General features: G+C 42.7%; 1 protein-coding gene across 1 annotated transcript; it reads right to left on the minus strand.

The window, feature by feature from the left end:
• Positions 1-19,262: 19,262 nt before the first annotated feature.
• RPS21 (ribosomal protein S21) lies at positions 19,263-23,181 on the minus strand. Its single transcript, XM_050907309.1, has 5 exons — positions 23,088-23,181; positions 22,051-22,114; positions 20,214-20,285; positions 19,506-19,561; positions 19,263-19,325 (listed from the first exon to the last, which is right to left on the minus strand). Exons 1-5 carry the CDS (start codon positions 23,135-23,137, stop codon positions 19,316-19,318), a joined length of 252 nt encoding a protein of 83 aa, XP_050763266.1. The 5' UTR covers positions 23,138-23,181; the 3' UTR covers positions 19,263-19,315.
• Between the last annotated feature and the right edge of the window lie 184 nt (positions 23,182-23,365).

Here is a 23,365-nt window from a genome sequence, read left to right on the forward strand (position 1 = left end):
AAAAACCAAGTCCATGTAGAAAAATATCTTTTTTTTTTTAAACTGAAGATGTAAAATAGGTGAGACTCCAGAATTCTTTTTGCTAAAGGAAAGTAGACAAGGCAAGAAACACCAAGGAAGAGCCTAGACACCTGAAGCTACAGGCGTCACTCAGATGGCTGTATTGTAGCATGGGCACCAAATGGATGGGAAAGTACCGCCTGCAGCTCTCCGCAACATCCAGGAAGGGCCAAGGCCCATCCCCCTCTGTTTTGGCAGTTTCAAGTGATATCCGACCATGGCTCATAAATCTCAGCTAACCAGGGCATTTCCTTAGGCCCCCGTATCTTTGTTTAATCACTTTCTCTAGACCATGCTGACTTTCCAGATCTTGCATGCAATAGCTCAGCAGTTCCAGCAAGTGACATGAACGAACGCGCCGGCCCGATGTACCACCCCCACGGCTCAGGCTGCTGCTGCCTTCGCTCACGCGCAAGAACAGGCATCTGCAACCACCCTGCGAGCTTCGGTAGGGCTGTTTCGCAGCAGTGCCTGACACCAAGAGCTGGCCTGGACAAAGGTTTACTGTTAGATATGTCCGCTTGTGCTGTTTAACATGCACCATCTACCATGCTGACAAAGATTAAATGAGTCATCCTTTAGCAAGCGTTCAGCTGGCCGAACTCAGTCTCATGGGGATCTTTGACTGTAACTCAAGCTACTTAAAACTGTTCTATGTTAGACTCCCGTCAGCCAAAATGGCTTAATTTAAAACGTATGTTGGGGTGTAATCGCACCTTTCAAAGCAGACTCGATAAAACCCAAAGGTGCTTGAAAACCCAATGCAGTACAAATGACTTTTCATGAAAGCCTCCTAAATATGTAAGCCAAGAAGTTTGCTCTTCTGAGAGAGCAGGAGTCGGACTCAAAATGCACCTCGGTTAGATCATGTCTCTGTCTGATACTGATCCATGGGAAAAAGTTGGTATTAGTACAAGACACAGTAGCAAAGAGTTTAAATTGTCCATGTCTGCAGACTGTTCTTTGAGTTTTCAGTGAATGCCTGCTATTAAAATCCTTGTGCTGTAAATAGTCCAAAATCAACTATAATTTTAGCCTGTGACTCAAGCAGAATTTAAAAAATATTTTAAAAGCAAAACAAAAGATGCTTCACTTTCATTTCTGAGTTACAAACCAGCTGAGTTTGGACTGGGGGAGGGGACACTAATTCACTTACAGAAATAAAGAATGAGACAGTAGGTTATATTTCACAGAGTTTTAAACATGTTGGCCACGTAACTCCAGAGAATACAATCTCCCATGCATCCTGGCATTTTCCATCATCAGAAGACTCTAGCCTAACAGTTAAAAATTAGAGGCTGGTATTTGCATGGGATAATAGTTTAATCTTTTTAACAACGAAACTGCCTGGCTGGCAGTGGTGGTGAGGGTTTGGTATTGAGATGCATTTTTATAAATGGGGACAATCAGTCAGAGCTGCCAGGATGGCTTTCATTAGGATTACCAAATATCCAGAAGTGAAGGTGTTCATAGGAAACCAGGTGCCAAATGCAGCAGTGCTTTGCATTGCAGCAATTAGCAAACAGGTGAAGACTCATTACAAAAGAGACTCACCATGTGCGTACATAGACACACAAATATTTGCAAAAAAAAAAAAAAAATCATGAAATAAATCGTCCTAAGGACACTTTCAGAGAGCATCTAGTATAGATCTCACACTTGTCCCAATCCCACTGGCTACTCTAACCCATGCTGAATATTTACATCAACATAAACCCATTAAAAATTATGCCCTATGTATTAATGAACACCACACTATGACGTGGTGAGCTACTTCTACATGCAAAGGATTCATATTTGGGCAATAAACTGCATAGGCGGTTGTATCACCTTTGCCTCCACGCTTGCTCCTCCCTTGAGTGAACATGCTTGGAAGGGGCTGTGCCGCGGGCAGCAATCTCAGCTAAGACGCAGCCATACCAGGATGAGGTGGAGAAGCTTTTGGACTCTAATATTTCTGAATGGTGTCCCTTAGACTAATTCCTGAAGCTGGCATGAATTCCTGTGGGCATTTCTCCATTCAGTTCAAAGACATCACACTTGTCTGAGCACAAGTTAATATTTCAGAACACTTGGGGAAAAAAACCCACCACAGATGGTACAAAAGGGATCTTCTCACTTGCCTCCATACCAAACACTGCAGCAAAAACATAGAAACACATGAATAGGGTGAAGTTAGCGTACACAGGCAGTCCCTGTCTGTCATCAGCAGAGCAAATGGCCCCTACAATTAAGAGCACAGGCTCTGTCTGGTTTTGGCATCATTCATGTCTAATGGCTGCTGCCATATAATATACAGATGCTGTAGGTGAAATTAAACCTGGAACACCATGACAATATATCATTTTTATCCCAATCACTGATGTGAAAGGTATGCTTATGCTGGAATGCAACAATTTAAGTGTTGTTCCTGTTAATATTCAAAAGCATTTGCAGTCAAATTGAGCTGCCCAAACTACTTCATTCCATTTGAAAAGTTATGAGTAATAAAAATAGTGTTAGCTGATGAGCAGCAGAGACAGGTGATGCTGAAATGAATTAGCATGTAAAGTCTTGGGGACTTATCTGTATCTCCTCATCCTACAAGAAGCCGATCCTTGTAGTATTTTGATGTATGTGGTCTTGGTTCAGGAGAACAGACGCAAGTGGAAACAGTGAGAAAAAAGTGGTGTCTGAGCAAGTCTATGTCTAAACAGCGGGAAACACTGGGGTGGAGGCAGGGAAGAGAACAGGTTTTGTACAGGAGAACCTGATCCCTGGGGGGCTTCCCCGGTGGGTGACATGTAGAGCCTCTGCTCCACGGTGGCGGTAGCCGAGCAATTCCCGTTACACAGGCAAGTGACTTTTCCTTCCCTCACCATTGCCCTGATTAGCCTGGGCGATGCAAGCAGCAGAGAGCGCACTGTGTTCACAGCCATATACACTCCCATCCCCACACACCCTTTTTCCACGTGGGAAGCCTGAGGGAGGCCAAACAAAGGGATTTTTCAAATTTCAAGTATGTACTGTAAGTACTACAGCTACAAACAGGACAAAAACAGGAGCCAGCCTCTCTCTCCACTCAAAAACCACTACTGCAGAGGCACTGCCTGTGCCAGTAGAGTTGAACGTCCTTTATCTTTGCAAACAGCGTCCTCAGCTCCCCATTCAGCCTGTTACATCTAACACAGGATTTAGTTAATCATATACAGCAAGAACACAGCCCTCTTTGTCAGAGCCCTGCAAGTGTAAGAGACTATTCAGGCAATGGGTGGGCATCACTTGAAATTATGACACTAACGAGGGTCAAACACTCCTTGTTTCCCTTCCATTAGTCACATCGAGCCTGTGTAGCAGTGGAAAACCTGCATCTGCCCACCTCCAGGCACTGAGCAGGGCAGCGCCCATAGAGCGGTCCTTAACGATGCCGGGGCTGGTCTCCAGACACGGGCAGGCTGGAAGCAGTGGCGTGTGGCCGAGCACACGGTGGCTATGGCTCCCTTCCCCAGCAAGGGACACCTGCGCATGGCGCCAGGAGACTGGGAGAGGGCTACTGGCCCATCAGTCACTCCCAGTCCATTTGTCTTGGAAGGTAACAACGCATCTGTCACCAGTGTTACAAGACCAGTGGTCACTGAAGCTGGTGCCTTGGGGATACAAAAGCCTGTATATGCCTGTGCCTGGCAGCGCCCCTCCAGCACAGAGGAGATGGAGCAATTTGGATTCCTACCACAAGCTGTCATACAAGCTGCAGTGTTATTTCATCCCTCGCCTTACCACTGTATATATGGCCTCCCTGCTTTTGGGATGGGGCTTCAATGCTTCAGTAACATAAAGCGGGGTTTGACGTAAACTCCACCAACCTCCTCTCAATCAACTACATCATGACATCTCAGCTCCTTAGCTCAATCTCTGCTTGAAAACTTAATGGATTTGGTCTGCTAGAGTGGCAGCAACTCAAGCAGCAGTTTCTAGAAGTGCCTCTGTTGGGACTGAACCTCAAAACAGCCAAAACCGCTCCACAGATGCACCTCACACTCGCTTGTGTTCAACCACAAAGCTTATGGGGAAAGCCCAAGTCACGGTTGCCTGAGGTAAGCCCAAAGTGGACATGGTGACCCAAAAGTTGTGTTCCCTACACTCCCATAATGGTGTTTTCAAAATAAAAAAATTAGGAATGAGCTTATGTTGACTCGGGCTGGTAAATGGCCACAGGCTGCCCTGTGGGGGCCGACCTACTGTCATCCCAGGACCTACAACAGCCAGAAGAAATGTGCGTGGGCAGAATTCCTGAGTCCACAACTGGCCTCAAAAATCAGATAATATCATGGGAAAACACAAGGATGACCCCTGGGGAAGCAATTCTGTATCCCCAACAGCTTTCTTGAGAGCGACGCTAAAGCTGTCTTCACTGCACGTAATGCCATTAGTTTCTGTAACTCCAGTAAATGCCTAGTTGTTTGACAGCTGACTACCAAACACACTGCCTAGATCTGAGCAATTAAAAAAAAATATTATATTCTACCAGCCAACTGTTTAATTAGCAAGGGTATTAAGCACAGCGTGCAACTAATGGAAAAGCTTTAGATTTTTGGAACAAACTATTCTCTCTGCTCCATTTATTGGAAAAAATCAGAGTACGTAAGGGGACATGAGTGTGATTCATTCCCATCGGTACCACCCATGCTGTGGGCCGCAATGGAAATGCCACAGGTCTGGGTACATGCTCTTTGCTATGCTCCCAAGGGAAAAAGTGGACTGAACTCTTTTTAAGAATCGGGCAAGATTCCCATTATGGAGAGAATTCCCTTGGTAGGTTTGTACTACCCTGTTACCATAGTTGGCTTTATGTCATCTCTCTGACCCCCCTGATCTGCAGAGGAGAGTTTTTGGTGGTCTGGAAGAGGGCAGTGCTGAGCCCTACCGTTTCTGGGGGATCTCACACTCCTCTGGCACTGGAAGCTCTCCAGGGAGATAATGCTGTCACTGAGCGATGAGCCCACTAGGACTGCTGACACAGCATTTCTTTTCAAATGTAAACAGTTGTTCATGGTCCAAGAAAGCATTTCACACTGCCCAGCCCAAACATTAAAAAAACCGCCTCCTCTCCCGGAGTCTTGTTTAAGAATCTCAATTTAATTTTCATTAAGTTAATGAACTCTGGTGTTTTCCATCTGCCTTTTGCTTTCTGGACCATCTTTGGGGTATACTTCAAGTTTTTCCCTACAGACTTCGTAAGTAGAAATGTAGTTTCTAAAAAAAATACAAACAGAAAAGGAAGCTGCAAGTAAAACATCTGATATTGCAAGACATGATAAAATCACAGGAGCTGGCAGAACTGGCAGGCTGCCCTCTCCTCCTCCATCCATGGCCTATGTCCCTTTGTGAATTGGCCTTTGTTTGCTACAGATTCACTCTAGCCGTTTCTCACACCAGAAATTAAGCCCTATTTTATCCAAACCTGGCCCAGAGGGCCTTTGGCTCCTAGCCAAAACATACATAGCATTTCTTTTTATTTGCTCTTCCTTTCTCAGTCTCTCTCCCTTCAGGGTCCTGTTATTATTTTTTTAAAAAATCCTGGATTTTACTGATTAAAGTGCTTACTTTCATGTTGATACATTTGTTTTGTACTGCCTTTGGGGTCATAAGGAAGTACAAATTATTTTGGATTTAAAGGGAGCTGGGAGAAAGCTGAGGAGAAAAAGGGACATTATCAAGCATTCCTTTGGTACTGACACGCAGGCACTGATATTAGCCTGGTGGTGATTCAGGACTGGGGAGGGAAACGGTATTTGGATAAAATGAAATGGCCTGTGATGTGCCTGCAATGGGCTGAGGGAACACGCTGTTATCAGCAGGGCCATGCCAAAGGACGCGCTGTGAGTGTGGTGGGACATCAGGCCCTGTCACAGCTGCTGCTGGGCTGGACGCAGGCAGCACGCCTGGGAACAGGCATCTGAGATAGGGTGCATCACAGTCCAGTGACTCAGCTCAGGCTGTGTTTTCTGTATTCCACCACAATACACACTGCCATTTCCCTTACTGCCATAGCTTTAAAATTACAGGGAAAATAGCACCCAACGAGCTGGTCTCAGCACAAGCCCTACATTCCAGAAGGGAGACAGATGCCTGACACCAGGGACAGTCACTCCAGACCATGTCTCTGCCAGATGTAGTTGCCTGCATCTGGCACACATGTGCAGCAGTCTGGGCCAGACTTCTTGTCCTACCTAGATGTGTCCATGCTGCAAGCTGCTTCCCACAGGGCTGCTCCTCTTCTGCTGCAGAACGTTGGTTTCTTAGCTTTCCTCCCAGCGAACTTCTAGGCTGCTGCTGCACACCACCACCTTCCCAGAGGCAGGCACGGAGTCCTTTCCTGTTTTGCTGCTGCTTCCCTGAGAGTTAAGAAAACATCAGGTGAGGAATCTCTAAATGAACGCTGTCTGAGCAAAGCTAAACCTGCCCTCTCAGCTAGGTATAAATGTAAGCGGCTTCACAGTGGGATGGAAATCTGCATCTGAGAGCCAACGAATTCTGCCCCTCTTTCAGTTGTGGAGGTCTGAGATCAGAGACATTTCTGGTGCACAGCTCAGATGCTGCCACCTTCCTAATTCCCAAGGTTTGGGGAATGCAGTGCCGGTGGAGTCATGAGCATCCCAGAGGTCACTTACTGTCCCCTGCACATTCACCCCATGCAAGCATCTGTGCTCCTAAGGGATGCCAGCACCTTGCTCTGACTCGCCTATCTTGCTGGCTCTGGTTGCTCTCAGAAACCCCAAGACATAGGGTAAAATTCTGAGGAGGGAGAATGACCAGAATCAAATGGGGAAATATTAGAGGACTGTAGGACAAGAAAGACTTTCTTGAAGACTTACAGGTCTTCCTTCCCATCCTCCTCTTATCTGCTCAGTTCCTTCTTCGTATCTAGTTACCATTTCCACCTTCAAGTTCTCTTTCCTGATCCTAGAGATCTGACTGTGTGCAGGCCTCTTCCAACAGATAACTAGCTCCTACCTAACCCTAAAGTAGCCCATTTCCTTCCTTCTATCCTGCCTGTGAGACGAGACCTTGTGCAATTGTCTGGTTGCTCCCCCCTAAGGGCTGGCTGTACCACCTTGCCTTCATCTGATAAGACCTGGACCTTGTAAGCATTTGCTGAAAAGCATGGAAAAAATAGCTACATCTACAAAGACCTCAAGCAAACTAAAGAACAGTATCTTTATCCAAATCTGGAGTCAATTGTCTTTTTAAATCAATTTAAACTGAAATAAGATCCATTCCTCCCTTGTTCTCTCTCAAAAAATCAGCTGTAATCACAGGGCACTCTCAGTCTCGCAAAGGCTGGAGACCAGAATGTGCCTCTGACATGAGTACTGGGCAATTTATCACAGGAGATTACACCCAGGGAGGGTGCGCATGTGATTAGGATTTAACAGTCAATTAAGTAACACCGACATTTCTAAGAAAGAAGCTGGGATTAAGGAAGGACTCCAAAATGACTGCTTTTCCTTCCCGACTCCAATGCCAACCTTGGGAATCTCCCTGTCATTAACCCAGGTGTTCAATTAAAGCCAACCGGAACAAATAAAATTGCTTCTGAAATTTCACTACAATGGGAATCAGATGGTCAGGTCTGCCCTCGAGGCAGCCAGGCCGTTAGGAAAGTGTACATAGGAAGCTGTCCTGTGTCTTGGACTTTATCAAAAGGATTCCAGCCACGCGTTTAATGCAAGTGATTACGCTGTTGCTGCTTAGGTCATTTCTAACGAGCAGACAGGGAAGTACAACTTCTTTTCAAGATTAACCACTACCAGACAGTGTAGATGAATGCGGCGCTGCTGGTTAGAAAGTACACATTCAGCTGTGATTGCTCACGCATTTACAAAGAACACGTGGCAGTGCAGTGCTTGCACAGTGATCTGAATGTCTGGGCCCCACATAGCGTATAAATACACAAAACCTCTCCCTTCCCAATCTCTTCCAGCAGGCAGCAGTACCTCCCTCCAGATCTCAGTGCGGCTTTCCTTGAAATTTCCGCCAAGTCATGACCACCGAGCACCTCTCAGTCTTGTCAGCTGCTCGCTCCTTCCTCACCCGCTCCTCCTGCCTAAATGTGTCCATTGCTCCTGCATTTATCCTGCTTTATCCCTCCTTGCAAGCAGGGCAAGCCAGGCATGGGGAATCAACAGACCCACTCCAGATGCTCAGCAGACCTCCTGTTCTGGTGGCATCAGCTCCAGTTCCGTGGCTTCCCTGCTCTTTATCTAACTACCAAGCCGCTCTGACTCTCTTCACATCTCACTTCTTGTTTTCTGTTATGGTCCATTTGCCCTCCCTTCTTGGCCATGAGAGAGGGTTGCATCCAGCTGTAAAACATCTCATTCACCTAGCGCAATGCATTTCAAAACAGTGCAGGAAGGAATGCATATCACCGTACTGTCTCTTCCATACTGTGTGACACTGTATTGGGATGGTTTTTAAAGCAAGATCACAGGCTCAGCATTTAGGTAAGCAGCTTGTTTCAGGACAGTAAGAAGAGCTTGCTGCCCAACCTGTATTCACCTTTCACTAAACACAAAACATTTTCATCTGCTCCTTTCTTTCAATGATTTACAACAGTAAAAAAAAAGAGGATTGTGTCACTATTTTCTCATTTTACCAATTTCTTCCCCTAAAAGCTGCTCCCTGGAGCTGTTCTTTGGGAATACCACTTTGCACTGTGCCACCCCTGATGCCAGAGCTGTTACAGCACTGGGTCTCAGAGTACAGCTACTGTTCTACTTAGGCATAAACAGCGTATTTAGAAGTTACCTGGATATATAGAAGGACATAGCTTTTGTGAGCCAAGTTTCCTCACCACAGAAGTCAGGGAGGTGATATTACACGCTTGTGAAGGTAGCCAAGATGCTGAACAGTTTCATATGGCAGAAGAAACAACCTTTCCCTCTCCATACCCTCACTCACGCTGCAGGCTGCCATAGAGATTTGATGCATCTGCTTGATCGACACCAAGTCCTACAGGTTCATACCTCTTTCTCCACTTTGTGGAGTGAGTCCAGAGTCTTGTTTTATAGGTTAATCCAAAATGTCAGAGTTATTCCCAGCATCCTGTTGTGGACAATTCATCCCAGCAGTGTATGACATGGTGTTTTCCTAAAAGAGTATTTTATGAGGTCACTTCATCATCTAGTCCTTGTTCTGCGAGGTCATTCAAAAGTCATGATAGCGGAGGCAAAATCCCCTTATGCTCTTTTGGGCGTATTGGAAACTTCAGTTCCAAAAAACCAGAACTGTTTGCTGGAAGAGACAAATGTGGCTGAAATAAATCCACAGATTTTCCCCTAATAGAGTTGCTAGAATAATAGCAAGGTCATGACTCCCTTTCGCTCCTAATAATTGTTGCAGCATATCCCTAAAAGGATGGCTAACCATAATACAATTTTTTTTTTTTCATGTAGTAGGAAGGAGTTGTTGAGAAATCACTTGGAGCACATGAGAGTCAGCCTAACGCTGTACTTGGGACCAACTACTTGCCAGGGATGCTCATCTTCTCACATCTACATCATTCTTTAACAACAAATCCATAGTTTTCTGTAACAAAGCTGTAGGGTTTTTTTCCAAACAGTAACTGTAAGTTTTCTCCCAAAGGTCTGCCTTGTTTTTATTAAGCCATAGTACCTAAAAACAAATGCTTGAGGCAAAACCAGAGTTAAGATTACCATGGTGTGGTCTCATGTCCTCCTCAAGTAATCTTCATCTGCCAAGACGCAGGGTAGCTCTGCAACTGCAGTGATGACACCAAAAGGGTGACAGTGACGCAGCGAAGGTGATGCTATCCATGCGTTCATGCTTCAAGGAGAACGGGGCTATTAGGTGTCTAATTACAAGTCCCAGGAGAGACACTGGCATTGTTTCTTAATGGAGCCTTTTTGTACTCCAACAGACACTTCGGATTAGAAAATCAGATCCCAAAGTCAACATTTAAACAATCTCCATACTTCTGGCATGTTGTTTTTGCCAATATATGTTGTTTTACTCATTAGCACATTTCCCAGCCACTCGAGTGACAGCCAAACAGTAGTTTGGGTCTGTTTATTGGAACAGTAACACGGTCTGCTCCTTCTCCCTAAGGCCACACTGACACTCAGAACTAGGACCCCCACAAACATTTTCCAGGAAGCAGTGACTTTTGGGAACCTGAAAGATACAAGGGAAGTCGTTGATCAGAACAAGCAGATGTAGATCCCTTGAGGCGACACACAATGCAGAACGGGATGCTGCCTGACACTCTGTTTAAATTGGGTGGATTTATGAGCTTCTCTGATAACAATTGTTATCTGGAGCTAGAATCAGTTACCACCCCCTTTGCTGGAATTTCTCTTGGTTTGTTCTGTTCCCAGCTCTGAGCACTTCTGGAGAGTGTTCGGTGTAGCTTTGTCTTTTGCAAATTCATGACTATGGGAATCTAAGTCTAATGGCATCCTACGAATTTGCATTAAAGGCTCCGTTGACCTCAGAGATCCAAGAAGTCTTTAGACTGGGCCAGAGCAGTAGGAGCAAACATGGCAGCTACAACTGTGTGCCTTGGAGTGGCAGTGGATTGTACAATGATCAGTCCTTTGTGCCATTCATGACTCTGGGCCGCAGCTACTGATAAAAGAAATGGGTGACTGAGAGCAGGCTCCCCGTGAGCATTGCTTTTTGCATTTTGGAGTCTCCAAATACCAGAGGCATTATCTCAAGCTGCAGAGCACTGTAAATCAGAGTCACTCTTTCCAGCAGTCAACTTTGACATGACCCTCCCTCTCATTACCCACCCCCTAAAGGAGGAAAAAATGCTCAAACGGTCCTACCCCCATAAATGGTACTGGATTCAAAAGGAGAAAAGAGATACCTGGATTATTCTATTTGCATGTCCAGAAAATTTGTGGTGTAAAATTTCCCTGCTGAATAGAGGATAAAACCAGGGGTTAAAAGAGTAAATTAGGACACCTGCCTCTGGCTCAACTCTACTGAGTTTACTGCAGATCTTTAAAGTATATATTCCTTGTATAACAGTTATTTAAAGAACTGTGCCACCTCATGTTGCATTTTCTGAGTACTCCTCGCATTGATTCAAAGCTTCTACTTTTTTCTTCACTTTCATTTTAGAGATGGGTAAATTCTAGTATAGGATGTAGCAGTCGACAGGTCTTGCTCAAAACAAACATCACTGTCAGAAGTAGAAACTAGGTCTCCTGAGCCTTGGCCCCAGTGCTCTAGTTTTTCTGAATGCCTGTGATGCACACTTCATGGGAAGCATGCCAGGAACAGCTCTCTGCTCAGCAGAAACAAACGGCACTTTTTTTCTTTCTTTCTTTTTTTTTTTAAAGGCACTGAGATCAATGAGGGTTGAGTAACAGAACAGACATGAGCCACAAGATATCTGATGAGGTGACATAGTTTAAGATTTTTACATAACCGCATGGAAAGCTGCTATACATATATGTGTATGAGACTCTCCTGAATATTTAAAGTTTTCAGGGAATTAAGACTTACGGCAGTGAATCAGCACTGGTTCCAGCTGAGGCAAGGATTAACTCTGCTGTCAGGATACTCTCAAACCAGCTTGAAAAAGAAAACCCGCAGAGATATGTGACAAACAATACATTTTGGAAAATAAGAAATCTGCATCTGGGGCCTTAAGACCAAACCAGGTCTGATATCAACCATTCAGTAGCCGAGATCAGAAGTGAACGCTGGCCACAGTGTCAGTGGCAGGCAGGTACTCTGCCACATGTCCCACACCTGCTAAGCCTCCTGTTACCTAGACAAGTGCAGCATGTGGGAGAAAGTCAGAAAAATCTTATAAAATTGCTTCCCTTTACCCTGAAAGGGTTTGTGCCTAATGTGCTCACACTTGTACCACTTGGCAAGAAGGTGACTGCTGAGACATCAATCCCCTCTGTGATCAAAAGACCCAAAGCTTTGGCGCCATTATCTTCTGCAGGAGGATGCAGGCTCTCCAAAGGCAGTGCTGTGTCAAGATGTGCTGGGTTTCCAGAAATATGAGCTCTGTGCTACAATGATCAAGCTCCCTCTCAGGTAATATACTTTGCAGCCTGAAAGCTGCTTCCTTAATCTGCCTTTTGTAGTTCATGTTTTAATCAGCACCATCTGGGATTAGCTTCTTTTTATTTACTTATTTTGTGGTACAGGCAGTCTTAGATCCTCAGATTTTGGTCAGTCTGTCTGGAAAATCTTCCAAGTTTGAGATTACCAGCTGATGTACTGAACTCTGGGATGATTGTTCCAAGCACTTGAGAGCAGACACAAGACAGCAGCAAAAGTGACCCATCAGCAGACACTGAACTTAACTGCAGCGTTGACTTTTTAAGGTCGTTATTTCCTCAGCACAGCTGGCTTGTGGGCTGTACAGTCACAGATCCGGCTCATGTGCTTGGCTGAGTGATCTGGCACAAATGACCCCATTTTCCCAGGAATGCAGAGGGAGTTCGCTGTAAGCATGGCTCCATTGGCAAGAACAGAAATCAGGTGTGTAAATCCCTTTCTTTTAGCCTCAAACTAGTCAAAGGGAGAATTAAATCCCCAGCCTTTCTAGCCCTTGTAGAGGAAAGAACTAAATGAACCAGGGACAAGCTGCAAGTAATGATCTCTGCCACCTCCCCAGTGCACTACTCAATTTATTTTGAAGTGCTATTTTTATTCAACCTCAGACATTTGAAACACTTTGCCTAGAGCATGAACTATCACATTTCCCAGCTCAATGAGCAAACCCATGTAAAGTTGTGCTAAACACTTTATGAAAACATTGTTTTGTGAAATAAAACACGCAGTATCTTAGCATTTTTGCTCAACCTTACTTACCTGACAGGCACTGCAACTCATAAGAATGGGCGACAGTCTGAGTAACTTCACATCAGGATGCCAGTGCATCGCCTTTTGGTATGCATCAATAGATGGATCAAGGTGCTTCTCAGGACTCTGGTACCCTATGAAAGCAGTGAAAAGATTATTGCATTTACAGCCAGATAAGCAACAGCTTAATTTTGATGTATGTGGCATGTCCTAGTGCACAGCTTACAGTCGGCTCATCAAAATGCCAAGCGTGACTTTTACTTCCATCCCTGCAATAATCCCCAATCGACACCCAGCAAGCCTGGCCTCCCTGCGCAAGGATCGTCCTCCATCCTCTCAGAAGAACATCTGCTGTGGGTTAGCAGATAATATATGTACAGCTCTGGGGCTCCCAAGATCTGCATTTTAATCCTGGTGCTATCAGATGTCTGACGGATGGCCATACCTCACTTTCAGAGCGCTATCGCTTTCCCAGGTGCGAAACACGGATAAATATACGTATGTCCCCATAAAGCTGGTGGAGATCTGCCGCAGGAGAAGCACAACACAAAAACGAGGCATTGCTGAAGCCCATCACCAGTTGTGGCACCAAAGGTTTTTATTTTAACTACATTTTGGTCGGGATGAGAGTTGTGCCGGGTGTGGGTGCCCAGGTGTCGGCAGGAGGGTCTCTGTGAGGAGAAGCAGGGCCGCCTCATGCCGGACACAGCCGGTTCCGGCCGGCTCCAGCTGCCCCACCACAGGGCTCAGCTGAGCCCCTCAGCAATGCTGGGGGCATGGCTGGGAAAACATGTGTAAGAATGGGCAAAATGGGTGAGGTAAAAAAAAAAAATTGTGACAGACAGCTCTGCGAGCACTGGTGCTGGGGAAGGACGGGATGCTCCGGGCACCAGAGTGGGTGTTCCCCTGAAGCTGAGCCTAGGAAAAGGGGGTGGTAGGGGTTTCTCACCATCCAACTCCGTTTTAATTAGCAATAAATTAATATTCCTGTTTTGTCCATGATGGCAATTGGTAAGTGATCTTCCTGCCTTTACCCACGAGGTTTTCCATCTTATTTTCTGTCCTGTTGAGGAGGGGGAGGATGGGAGCTGCTGGGTGGGCGCCTGGCAGCCGGCCATGGTCAACCCGCCACAGGACTGCAAAAATCAGGTACCACTCTGCTCCCAAACTGAGGGTCCCGAATCCTCAGCAGAAGAGGAATGTATCTGCTTTTCTTCACAGTCCCAGTCCAGTAGAAAGAAACCACAGAACAGGATTTATTAACAGACTAAAGCTCAGGTATGTATGCTGCAGAATAATATGCTTGCTTCAGCCTGGCCACATTTGTTTTACTTGCTATCAGCTATCTGAGAATAGATGATAAAATAATACCTTTTTCATCATAATACATTTTAAAAAACCCCACATTGACCTTACTAATTGTTCTTAATTCTTAAAATCTCAATATCTGCCGTTCCTATTGAGGATTTAGTCAAGGAGAACTCCTGGCTAATATTAAACAATAGTGTACTTCCCAGCAGGAAAAAATGCCTAATTAGTTTTCTACGGTTTTTTTCATGGCTGATTAGTCCAACACACATATGGGGAAGCTGCCTTGCCTGGGATGCCTCAATGCAAATGGTCATCAATGAATTAACTGTAATCAAAACCTCCCTTAACCTGTTCAAAGTAATATTTGCAGCAGAGATGTTTTTATCTCTGTGTATCACTAAGAGTGACAGCAATTAAACAAAACAGGAGATGGGAATAGACAGCTCTCCCTAACATTCAACTGAAAAACAAAATTGCTGCCAAATCTAGTGTAACAGCTTAGCTCAGTCCTCTAGGTAGGCTTTCAGCAGCCTCCAGCATCACTGCATTCTTTAGGAAAATAAAATATATCTCTCTCAAGCTGTCCCAGCTTCCTTTCTGTAGCGAGCACTAGTGAGACAGCCTCTGCTCCACACACTCCTTGGGAGCTTGAGCCAGGAAGCAGAGAGCAGCGGTAATGGATATACATGAAGGCAAAAGACACTCCTGGCCTTTTTTATTCCTCTTCTGAGTCACAGTGCTCCTTTCTGCAGTGAAGTACAAGTGATGCCAGGGAAGCACGTTGGCTCTTGTCTTCTCCCAGCCTTGGCAGTGTTTTGCCTGTTTGGCACCTCGTAAGCAAGGGTGATGTTATCAAAGCTGCTAATTCTGTGCCCCCAGCAACAGAAGATGCAGTGGCCTCCTAGCTCTGGACCTCTGATCACAACACCCTTACAGCCGAGATTGACTAAAGCAGCTTTTCAACACCATGTAGTTCATTAAAAGAATGTCAAGGCTTAAAAGAAAAATCGGTATTATGAGACATCTACAAGCTCCTACCAAAAAAACAGGTGTTTTAAGGAGTAGATCGGCTCTTGTCTGAGCAGCAAAATTTTGGCCAAAGACACTAAAATAGCCCCAGTTAAATCAGATGTCTTTAGGATGCCACTGCCAAGTCCTCGTAAGTAACAGAAAAGAATTTCATGACTTGGTGCAATGTAACCATGTAAGGGCAACTCTGTCCATCTTGTACAGTACAAGTACAGTTCATTCCCTTTCATGGCTCTAGAAGATCTGAACTATTCCTGTCCCAGGCAAACAAAGAACATTTTACATCACAATACTAGAAAATGCATCTCAAAATTGACTTTTAAAGGGACACATGTCTTCCCTTTTTAGGATTCTGCAGAAATATTTATAAGACCTCATGTGCTAAGCAGTCTCGCTGGTGAAGACAGTGTGAACTTCAGGAAGCCTTTAGCACAGCACTAATCCATTTCCAACTGAACTAGGTTTTAGGATATGGCACTGTAACATTTCATAAGCTTATTTTGACAAGAAATTAATGAAAAAGTAATTTGTTTCAATTTTTTAAAATTCTGAAAAACAAATGGCAACAATTAGTATTACAAAGCAAAGAAAGTTTTAAATTACATGATTCTTAAATACTTAATCAATACAGAAGTGTAAATTTGGCATAGCTGTATGCTATTGCAGTTTTATTGCTTAAAAAGACATCTGAGAGACCTCAAGTTCATCTTGAGCTTTTAAGCTGTCTTTTCACTTCGCCTTACGGAGGAATTCCACTGAAATCCACATGGATGAACAGAGTCCCAGGGGATTAGAAGCAAGTCAACAATATTTAAACTCTTTGGTAAACTAGGCATTTATCAGCAATAAACAGTTACTGGTCTTATTTAAAGTTCTATGCTAATGCCAAGGCAGAAGCAGCTAATTTCAGATGTGTCAGAAAGAAACATCAAGTCCAATTAAAGCTTAACTCCTTTTACTGTGTACAAAAGAAAGTAATGAGGATTGGACATAGGCCAAGCCAAAAATCTCTCCAGTTTGGAAACTATTTGTCTTTCCAGAAAGTGTTTTCAGAGATTTATCTGCTGGAAAAATAAATTATTTCCAGGAGAATCACAACAAACAAGTCCCCGCCCCGCCCCCCCCCCCTTTTTTTTTTAATGCATCTTTCATGGTTGACTTAGATGTCAGAAGAAAATAGCTCAAAAATAAAGTGTGGGTTCATTTTTTTTTCCTGCTTGTGGTATTTAAAAGGTATCTTTCTCGTGTGCTTTTTGTATTATTAAGTTCAACATGAAGCCTTTTTCTCGTCTTTTTAGCTGAATTCCCCCTTACTTGAAACATCCAGGAGTTTATCTTTTAGAAGTTCTATCAGCTTGGAGGAGGACTAGTAAATTCAAGTGTTATCAGTGGGAAGACAGAATGTGCAACCAAAGATGTTTTAGTTTATAGCTATACTAAAAAAGGCTAACAGCCTGCCAATTTTGGTTTTCTCTACTGAAATTGCTTCTGAAACAAAGGTTTAGTTACGTACTTCATTATATCTATATCCTAATTCACTCAATGATTTGAAAAAACCCAAACTGATTCAAATTAAAAAAGACACCACACTGCAACCACACATTAACATGGCCTGATTTGCCATGCTTAGGTTCAATAGATATCCATGGTGTCAAGACAGGATCTTCTACAGACATATGCTGCATTTTGACATGTCTGAGAAGTAAGAAAAATACAGATAAGGAGAAAGATACTACACTTGGGTAGTTCAGCCATCCTCCTTCTTAGTTCAGAGGCGATAGCGTCCCTATTCCAGGCTCTCCTGAGAGAAGTCTGAGGCTTAAGTTTCCCACACCCACATGCATCCACAGCAAACAAGTCAGAAATAAGCCACACAGTAACCAGCTCTACATGGAGACAGCTTACAGCATAAACAGGAAAGCATCACCAAAACAGTTTCTATCACTTGAGAAAACTTTGAGAGAGGGCCTATGCAGAGATTTGAGTACGGACAACTGCAAACATTGTCCTAGAGATGATCACACAGGCGTGAACACGGTGTAACGTGGATATAACCTCTCTCAGTAATTCTTGAGGACGTGCAGATCAAAACACACGATCTGAAGGACAGCCTGTGCGTAGTTGTAGGTATTATGAAATTGGTAAAATGCAGCTGACAATGGAAGTTTTCAATACCAGTCATATCATGCTGGCCTATTTTAAAACTACCAAAACCATGTACGACATTCTATTTAAGTGAGAAGCACCAGCTGATAAATAAACCTGCTGTGTGCAAACAAAATCTACCAAAACAAAAGCAGCACCTGGAAGAAAGGATATAGCCTTTTCTTGTATCCCTCCTGCAAAACAAAAATCTGAGACAAATTATATCACTAGAAAAGACATAATGCTTTTAAGTCCTTGTGGAATCATAGCCAAAGTAAATCAGAAGTCTCTTTTCCCAATAGAGGCACCAATGATTTTAACTACACACTTTAAGACACAAAAGTATATGAAGTGTCTGCTCTTCTCTGAACACCCTTCCCCTTTCTCACACCCGTATCTGAGTGCCAGCAGTTGCTTCTGTCTTAGCACTTACTGCAATCCAGTTTCTCAATTTCTGCCGACAGTACAGGAAAAAAAGATTGTGGAGAGCTTTTGCAATTTAATCCAGTGCTTAACGCTGTAAAGACGTAACAAGGTCATAATACTGCCGAAAGCACTGTGGCCCACTAGAATGACACGTGAGATCCCAAAGGTTCGTTAGGAGAGCTGTAACACCTTAGGCATAGCACTTTCTAAATGCAATACCAAAGCTGAACATGAAGAGCTGATCAAAGAAAAAAAAAGGCCATGAAACCAACGTATTTCTGGCGTGTTCTGGCACACAAAGCAGGAGCAAGTTCAGAGGTGTCAGAATATAGTACTGCAAGGTCAGGATGATTGTATATTTTTTAAACACTTCAGTTTGACAGTCCATCTATGATCTCAGCCCTGCAGGATAACCAACCTTATTTCTAAGACACCAGATGTATCTGAAGTTAATGCCTGACGATAACTCAGCAAAGCTTGTGGTTTGAGTATCAGTGTAGTCTGAGCCAACAAATAATATTTTTCTTTCACAATAACTACTTCAGAAGCTTTACATTATCAGAAAACCAACCAGTTCAAATTAAAACTAAACACCTGAAGTACAACAGGTAAAACCTTGAAGCCACTCTTTCACACTTACATTATAAAAACTTCTGTGTGTGTTAGCTCAGAAATGCGAAGTGATGGCAATTAGCCAGACAGGGAACTGACAGATAAGAGAGGCAATGTCAGCAGCTGTAGTATCATTCAAACTGCTTGCATCCTCCCTTGGTTCTGCTAGTAAGATAGCTAAACCCTTCCCCCACATCAGCAGGCAGAAAGTGTATCTAGCTATTAAAGGGCTATTAAGTAATTTATTGAAATATTGCCAAATATTCGGCTTTATTTCGCCTTAAATTATTTCCCTGCTTTTCAACATCAAGGTCTTATGTAAGAGTAAAAAGGTAAAACTTTAAGAGTCTCTCTTACATGGCAATCAATCTGCTAGCATGCCAAGAAGTATTTCTAATAAGGCAGTTTTCCATGAATTCCAGTTTTAATAATTTGCTTAAAGAATGTGTGAATGGCAGAACAAATATTGTGAGCCTCTATCAGCAGAAAACCCACTAAACTTTCATATCTTAACCAAAAGAATGCCCGTAATTTTTCCAGTGAAAAAGCAGCAAGCTGAATTAGATTGCTGCATTGCAAAATGTTCTATTACAGACCAAAAAAGGAGTTGAGCTACAATTGCAAAACTTACTAAATCTGGAAAAGAAAAATGACAGTGAACCAAAGAGTGAAGTGGAAATTCTTGATTTTCAACTCTGGCACTGCTTTACAAGCTGGTTTCTTTTAAGAATTCATGATCAGAATCTGTGTATCTTTTGAAGACACACATTTCTAAGTCTTTTAAGACTAGCTACAATAAATCCACCGATGTTTATGACTTGAACAAAAGACACAGCACAATATAGGTTTGAACTGTTTATTTTACATCAGATGTTCCATACCAGAGGTTCTTCAGTTAGAAGTTCCTAGAAGAAAATGAAACAAACATTTTTACAAACTAGTTTGCTTCAACAGCTCGAGTAAATATTTTTGACCAACTATGTAATCATCCTATAAATACAGTGTATACATTTTCATCCTAAAAGTTGGATTTGGGTATGGAAGTCACCCCTGCAAGAGTTAGAGGATAAGATAAACATACGTACTTGGAAACAATTCCATCATTTTTTGCCAGACGCAGAATGGAGTCATCCGATTCACCCTTTAAAAAAATAAAAGATGATTCTGAAGTGAGCAAATAATTGCTGATACACATTAAAAAGAGAGGCAGCTGCAGCATAATGCTGGTAGTGAAACGCACAATGCTTTCCACAGATCACTACATTTCATATGGACAGATTAGTGTTTTCAAAACAAGCTGTTAAACCATTTGTCATCCTTTAGGATAAGAAATAGTTTTAACTTGATAAAATGTATACTTGCATTAACAAGATACATTTCTAGGTAAGCAGACTTCTGATGAACTCTAAGAAGCTTCACACCATGTTTAACAAATTTACGTTATGGTAGCATCATCTCTAATGATCATAAACAACAGATAAAAGCCAGATATTAGTAGCTTGGTACATTCTTAAAAGAAAAAAATCCACTTGCATCCTTCAGTGATTTAAAAAAAGAAATAATAAACATACATAATTCTACAAACCAAAGGATTGAGGAAAAAACCAGAAGAAACTGATTCTTGCAAGTGAATTTGTTCACATGTTCACTCTGTCTTCATTATCCCCACAAAAGCTCTTCCTCTAGAAAGAGCTGAAGGCACATTGTGTTTTCAGGGCCAAACACAAGTCTAAAAAATTACTAATCAGTATAAAAAGAAGCACAACCATTTTGTAGGTCAAGAAAGTACTTACCATTCTACGAATTGCTCCACAAATGGCATATGTTTTGAACTGGCCGTTTACTCTGCCTGTTACCTTGTCAACCTGTAATTACAAGCAAGTTACTCCACACAGATTCTTAGAAAATTTTATGCTCTTACATCACACTTGCCAAGCACCCAAAGATAAAAATTACTTGTTAAATTCTGCAAATATTTTTCTGCAAACTACAAAAATGCAAGGCAAATACTGAAGTTAGAAAGACAACTACAGAGTATCTTTTCACAGCAAATTTATAGTTTATTACATAGTGCAGCTATAAAATTTAATGGATCACGCAGCATAACAAGAACACCATAGAAAATGGTAGCTAAAAGAAGAAAATGCTTGAGTTACTTGTGGATTTTACTGCCTTTGTTAATTTTTTCACGTTTCTTTTCATTAAGGTCAGTATTAAGGAAAATTGAAGTGAAAGGGAGAAGGGGACAGTCTTGTTACACAGGTAGAAAAATGCCCAAGTTGAGGGACACACATTGTCTCACTTCCTCCAGTTGCTGAGAAATTTAACAGGAAAAAAGATTGAACAACATAAATCATGAAATTAAACAGTGTAGTGAACCCTGTAATACCATGTGGGTTTGTTTTCAAGTTCTGCTAATCTCTGATCCCTTGAAAACAAGAAATAGGGATTGCTGAAGGAATGAAACATGGTGAACAAGAAAAGTATTTGCCTTTACATTTACAGGAAATCGCAAACAGAGCATTTTTAAAAATTCTCACGTCAGAGAGATAACACAGGAGACTCAGTTGTTTAAAAACACGGGAATGTAGTCTTGTGGTGTCCCATTCAAAAAGAAATAAATCAAGCTATATAGCTCATACGCTATAGAAACATTGTGTCCACAGAATTCCTGCAAGGTGAATACCAATAAACAAATGGGAAAAAACCCAGCATGCTAAAAGGAGTTTAAATTAACTGGAGCCCACATGCATTAACTAGGAACCTGCAGGAGTCAAGGTCTACTGTGGTTTATTCAGCATGTACGTTAAGCTTGGAGGGATTCGCAATAATGCTACCGTGAGAAGATGAAATTAAACTTAGACAAGAATAAATTCCTTACGTTACAGAAAGAAAACTAAATGTACAATACCAATACAAATAACCAGCATGCCTCAGGAAAAATTCTAAGCATGTAATATCCCAAGCACTGAGTTAATGAAATGATAACGCTGCACATAAAACACAGGAGCAATCTCATTTGTCACCTATCAAGAGCAGCAGTGTCAAGTATTAACAGAAATGATTCAAGCAAAACACAAAAGATGGCATTTTAGTTAAGCAAAGTAGAACAGAAAAAGAGTTCTGCTCTAGAAACTGTATCTTTCTTAAAGTTTAAACAAACTACAAAAAGCACAGAGAAGATCAACAAGAATAAAAAATTAAAAACCAGGGCGTACAAGGACAGACTGAAGAATGGTACTTTCTTACAAATAGGTGAAGGTAGAAGAGATAAGACTCTCCCAGAAACAAGCATTTCTTCTCCTTCTTTCCTTCAGGACAAGGAACTCCCTAATTTATAACTCTAAATATCTAGAGTTAGGAATTTATATTTACTCAAACAGTTAAGCACTGGAACTGACTGTACAGAGCTTTATGAAATTCCCTCTAACGAATATTTTCCAATAAGCTGAAAAATAACCAGGGGTAAGATAGTAATATACTTGTATGTTTGAAAGCCCTCAAGCTCTGCACTTACATGGTCTCTAGTGAATTATCTGGAGATGCATCACAAGCTGTTATATTTCTTAACTTCTATCGAAAGTTTAAAGGTGTAGCTCTCTCATCACATACTTCTGTTATGAAACTTACCTCAGAAATATTTATCTGAATAGAAGCATGATCCTTGGCACCAATTATTCGGTTGCTAGCCGAGCTAAGGAATAAAATAACAAGATGTATTTAAACAAAAGGAAATGGACAGTGACAATGAAGAAAACTATTAAAACGAAATCTACATGCAAATTAAAGCTGCACAAGAAGTTTAGACAGTAACAGTTTAAGCTTTCAGTGCTCAGAAAATTAAAATGCAGTTTTAACTACATTTAAAGGTGACTTTCACTTGGTAGCATCACGCTAAGTTGCCAACTCTCCCTTCACTTTGGTTTTTATCTGCCCAGTTCACCCCTATACAGTGCACACAGCAGCACAGGCCTTCAAAACACACAGAATATCAAGTTTTTCTTTTCTAAAGTGCAAAAAATATAGCAATCAAGGTAATTCATGAGAATGTAGTTTCTATGCCTTTTTCATTGGGAGCCATTACAGCTGTCAAGACACTCAGGTTGCAAACCCTCAGAAATCACGGGTTGTAAAAAACATTTGACTTAAATCTAATAGAATGCATACAAATGTTTTATTTTTTAGTGTTTTTTTTAAACACACACATTTACAAAAAGCTTCTCACTGTCCATTTACTATCACCTCAAAATTGTACTTAAGATGCGCTATCAAGGCAACAAGTGATTACTTAACAGGTTCACTACAAGAGCTTGTAGCACAGAAACGCCAGCACGCTACAAACATGCATATTTACTTCTGAAATGAACCATACATGAGCTGCCACCGCCACTGCAAGGCTGACAGTTATGCAACAGAAGATGCACAATATTCTCTTCAACTTTAGTCTTTCCTTCATATATTTTACAGAAGGTATTTAAAAGTACAGAAACAGACAGAAAACAGATTTCCCCTCCCCCGATATTCGCTACTACAAAAAACCCCTGCTTTTGCATAGACTGTATCGACCTCTGGTCCGGTTCACTGCCAAGGGCCCAGCTCCTCGGGGTACAGGCGTTGCAGACCCGCCATCCCCACCGGCACCCTCGCCGCTGAAGAGAACCGCTCACCATTTCCGAGGGACGTAGAGGTCCACAAACTCCCCGGCGTCGTTCTGCATCTCGTTCGGGCTGCCGCTGAGGCACAGGCACCAAGCGGTAATACCTACAAGAGGACCAAGGCACGGCTCACGGGCCGTCCCCACAAGGCCTGGCTTGCGCAGAGTCCTACCCCCGCTCCCTACAGCCAACCCGCCCCGCGGGGAGCGGGCCCGGCCTGGAGCACGCCAACCCCTCCCCCGGCCTCACGGCTGCCTGGAAACCGAGGAGAGAGCACCCCACACCCCCGC

This window comes from Gymnogyps californianus, chromosome 17, assembly GCF_018139145.2.
Source record: "Gymnogyps californianus isolate 813 chromosome 17, ASM1813914v2, whole genome shotgun sequence".
NCBI lineage: Eukaryota > Metazoa > Chordata > Aves > Accipitriformes > Cathartidae > Gymnogyps > Gymnogyps californianus.

Excerpts from the sequence above, each read along its gene's own strand:
- RPS21 (XM_050907309.1), bottom strand. The coding sequence starts at position 23,137 with ATGCAGAACGACGCCGGGGAGTTTGTGGACCTCTACGTCCCTCGGAAA. Across the intron at positions 22,115-23,087 it reads CTCTACGTCCCTCGGAAATG|CTCGGCTAGCAACCGAATAA; the intron begins GTGAGCGGTTCT and ends TTTATTCCTTAG. Across the intron at positions 20,286-22,050 it reads TTCAGATAAATATTTCTGAG|GTTGACAAGGTAACAGGCAG; the intron begins GTAAGTTTCATA and ends TTGTAATTACAG.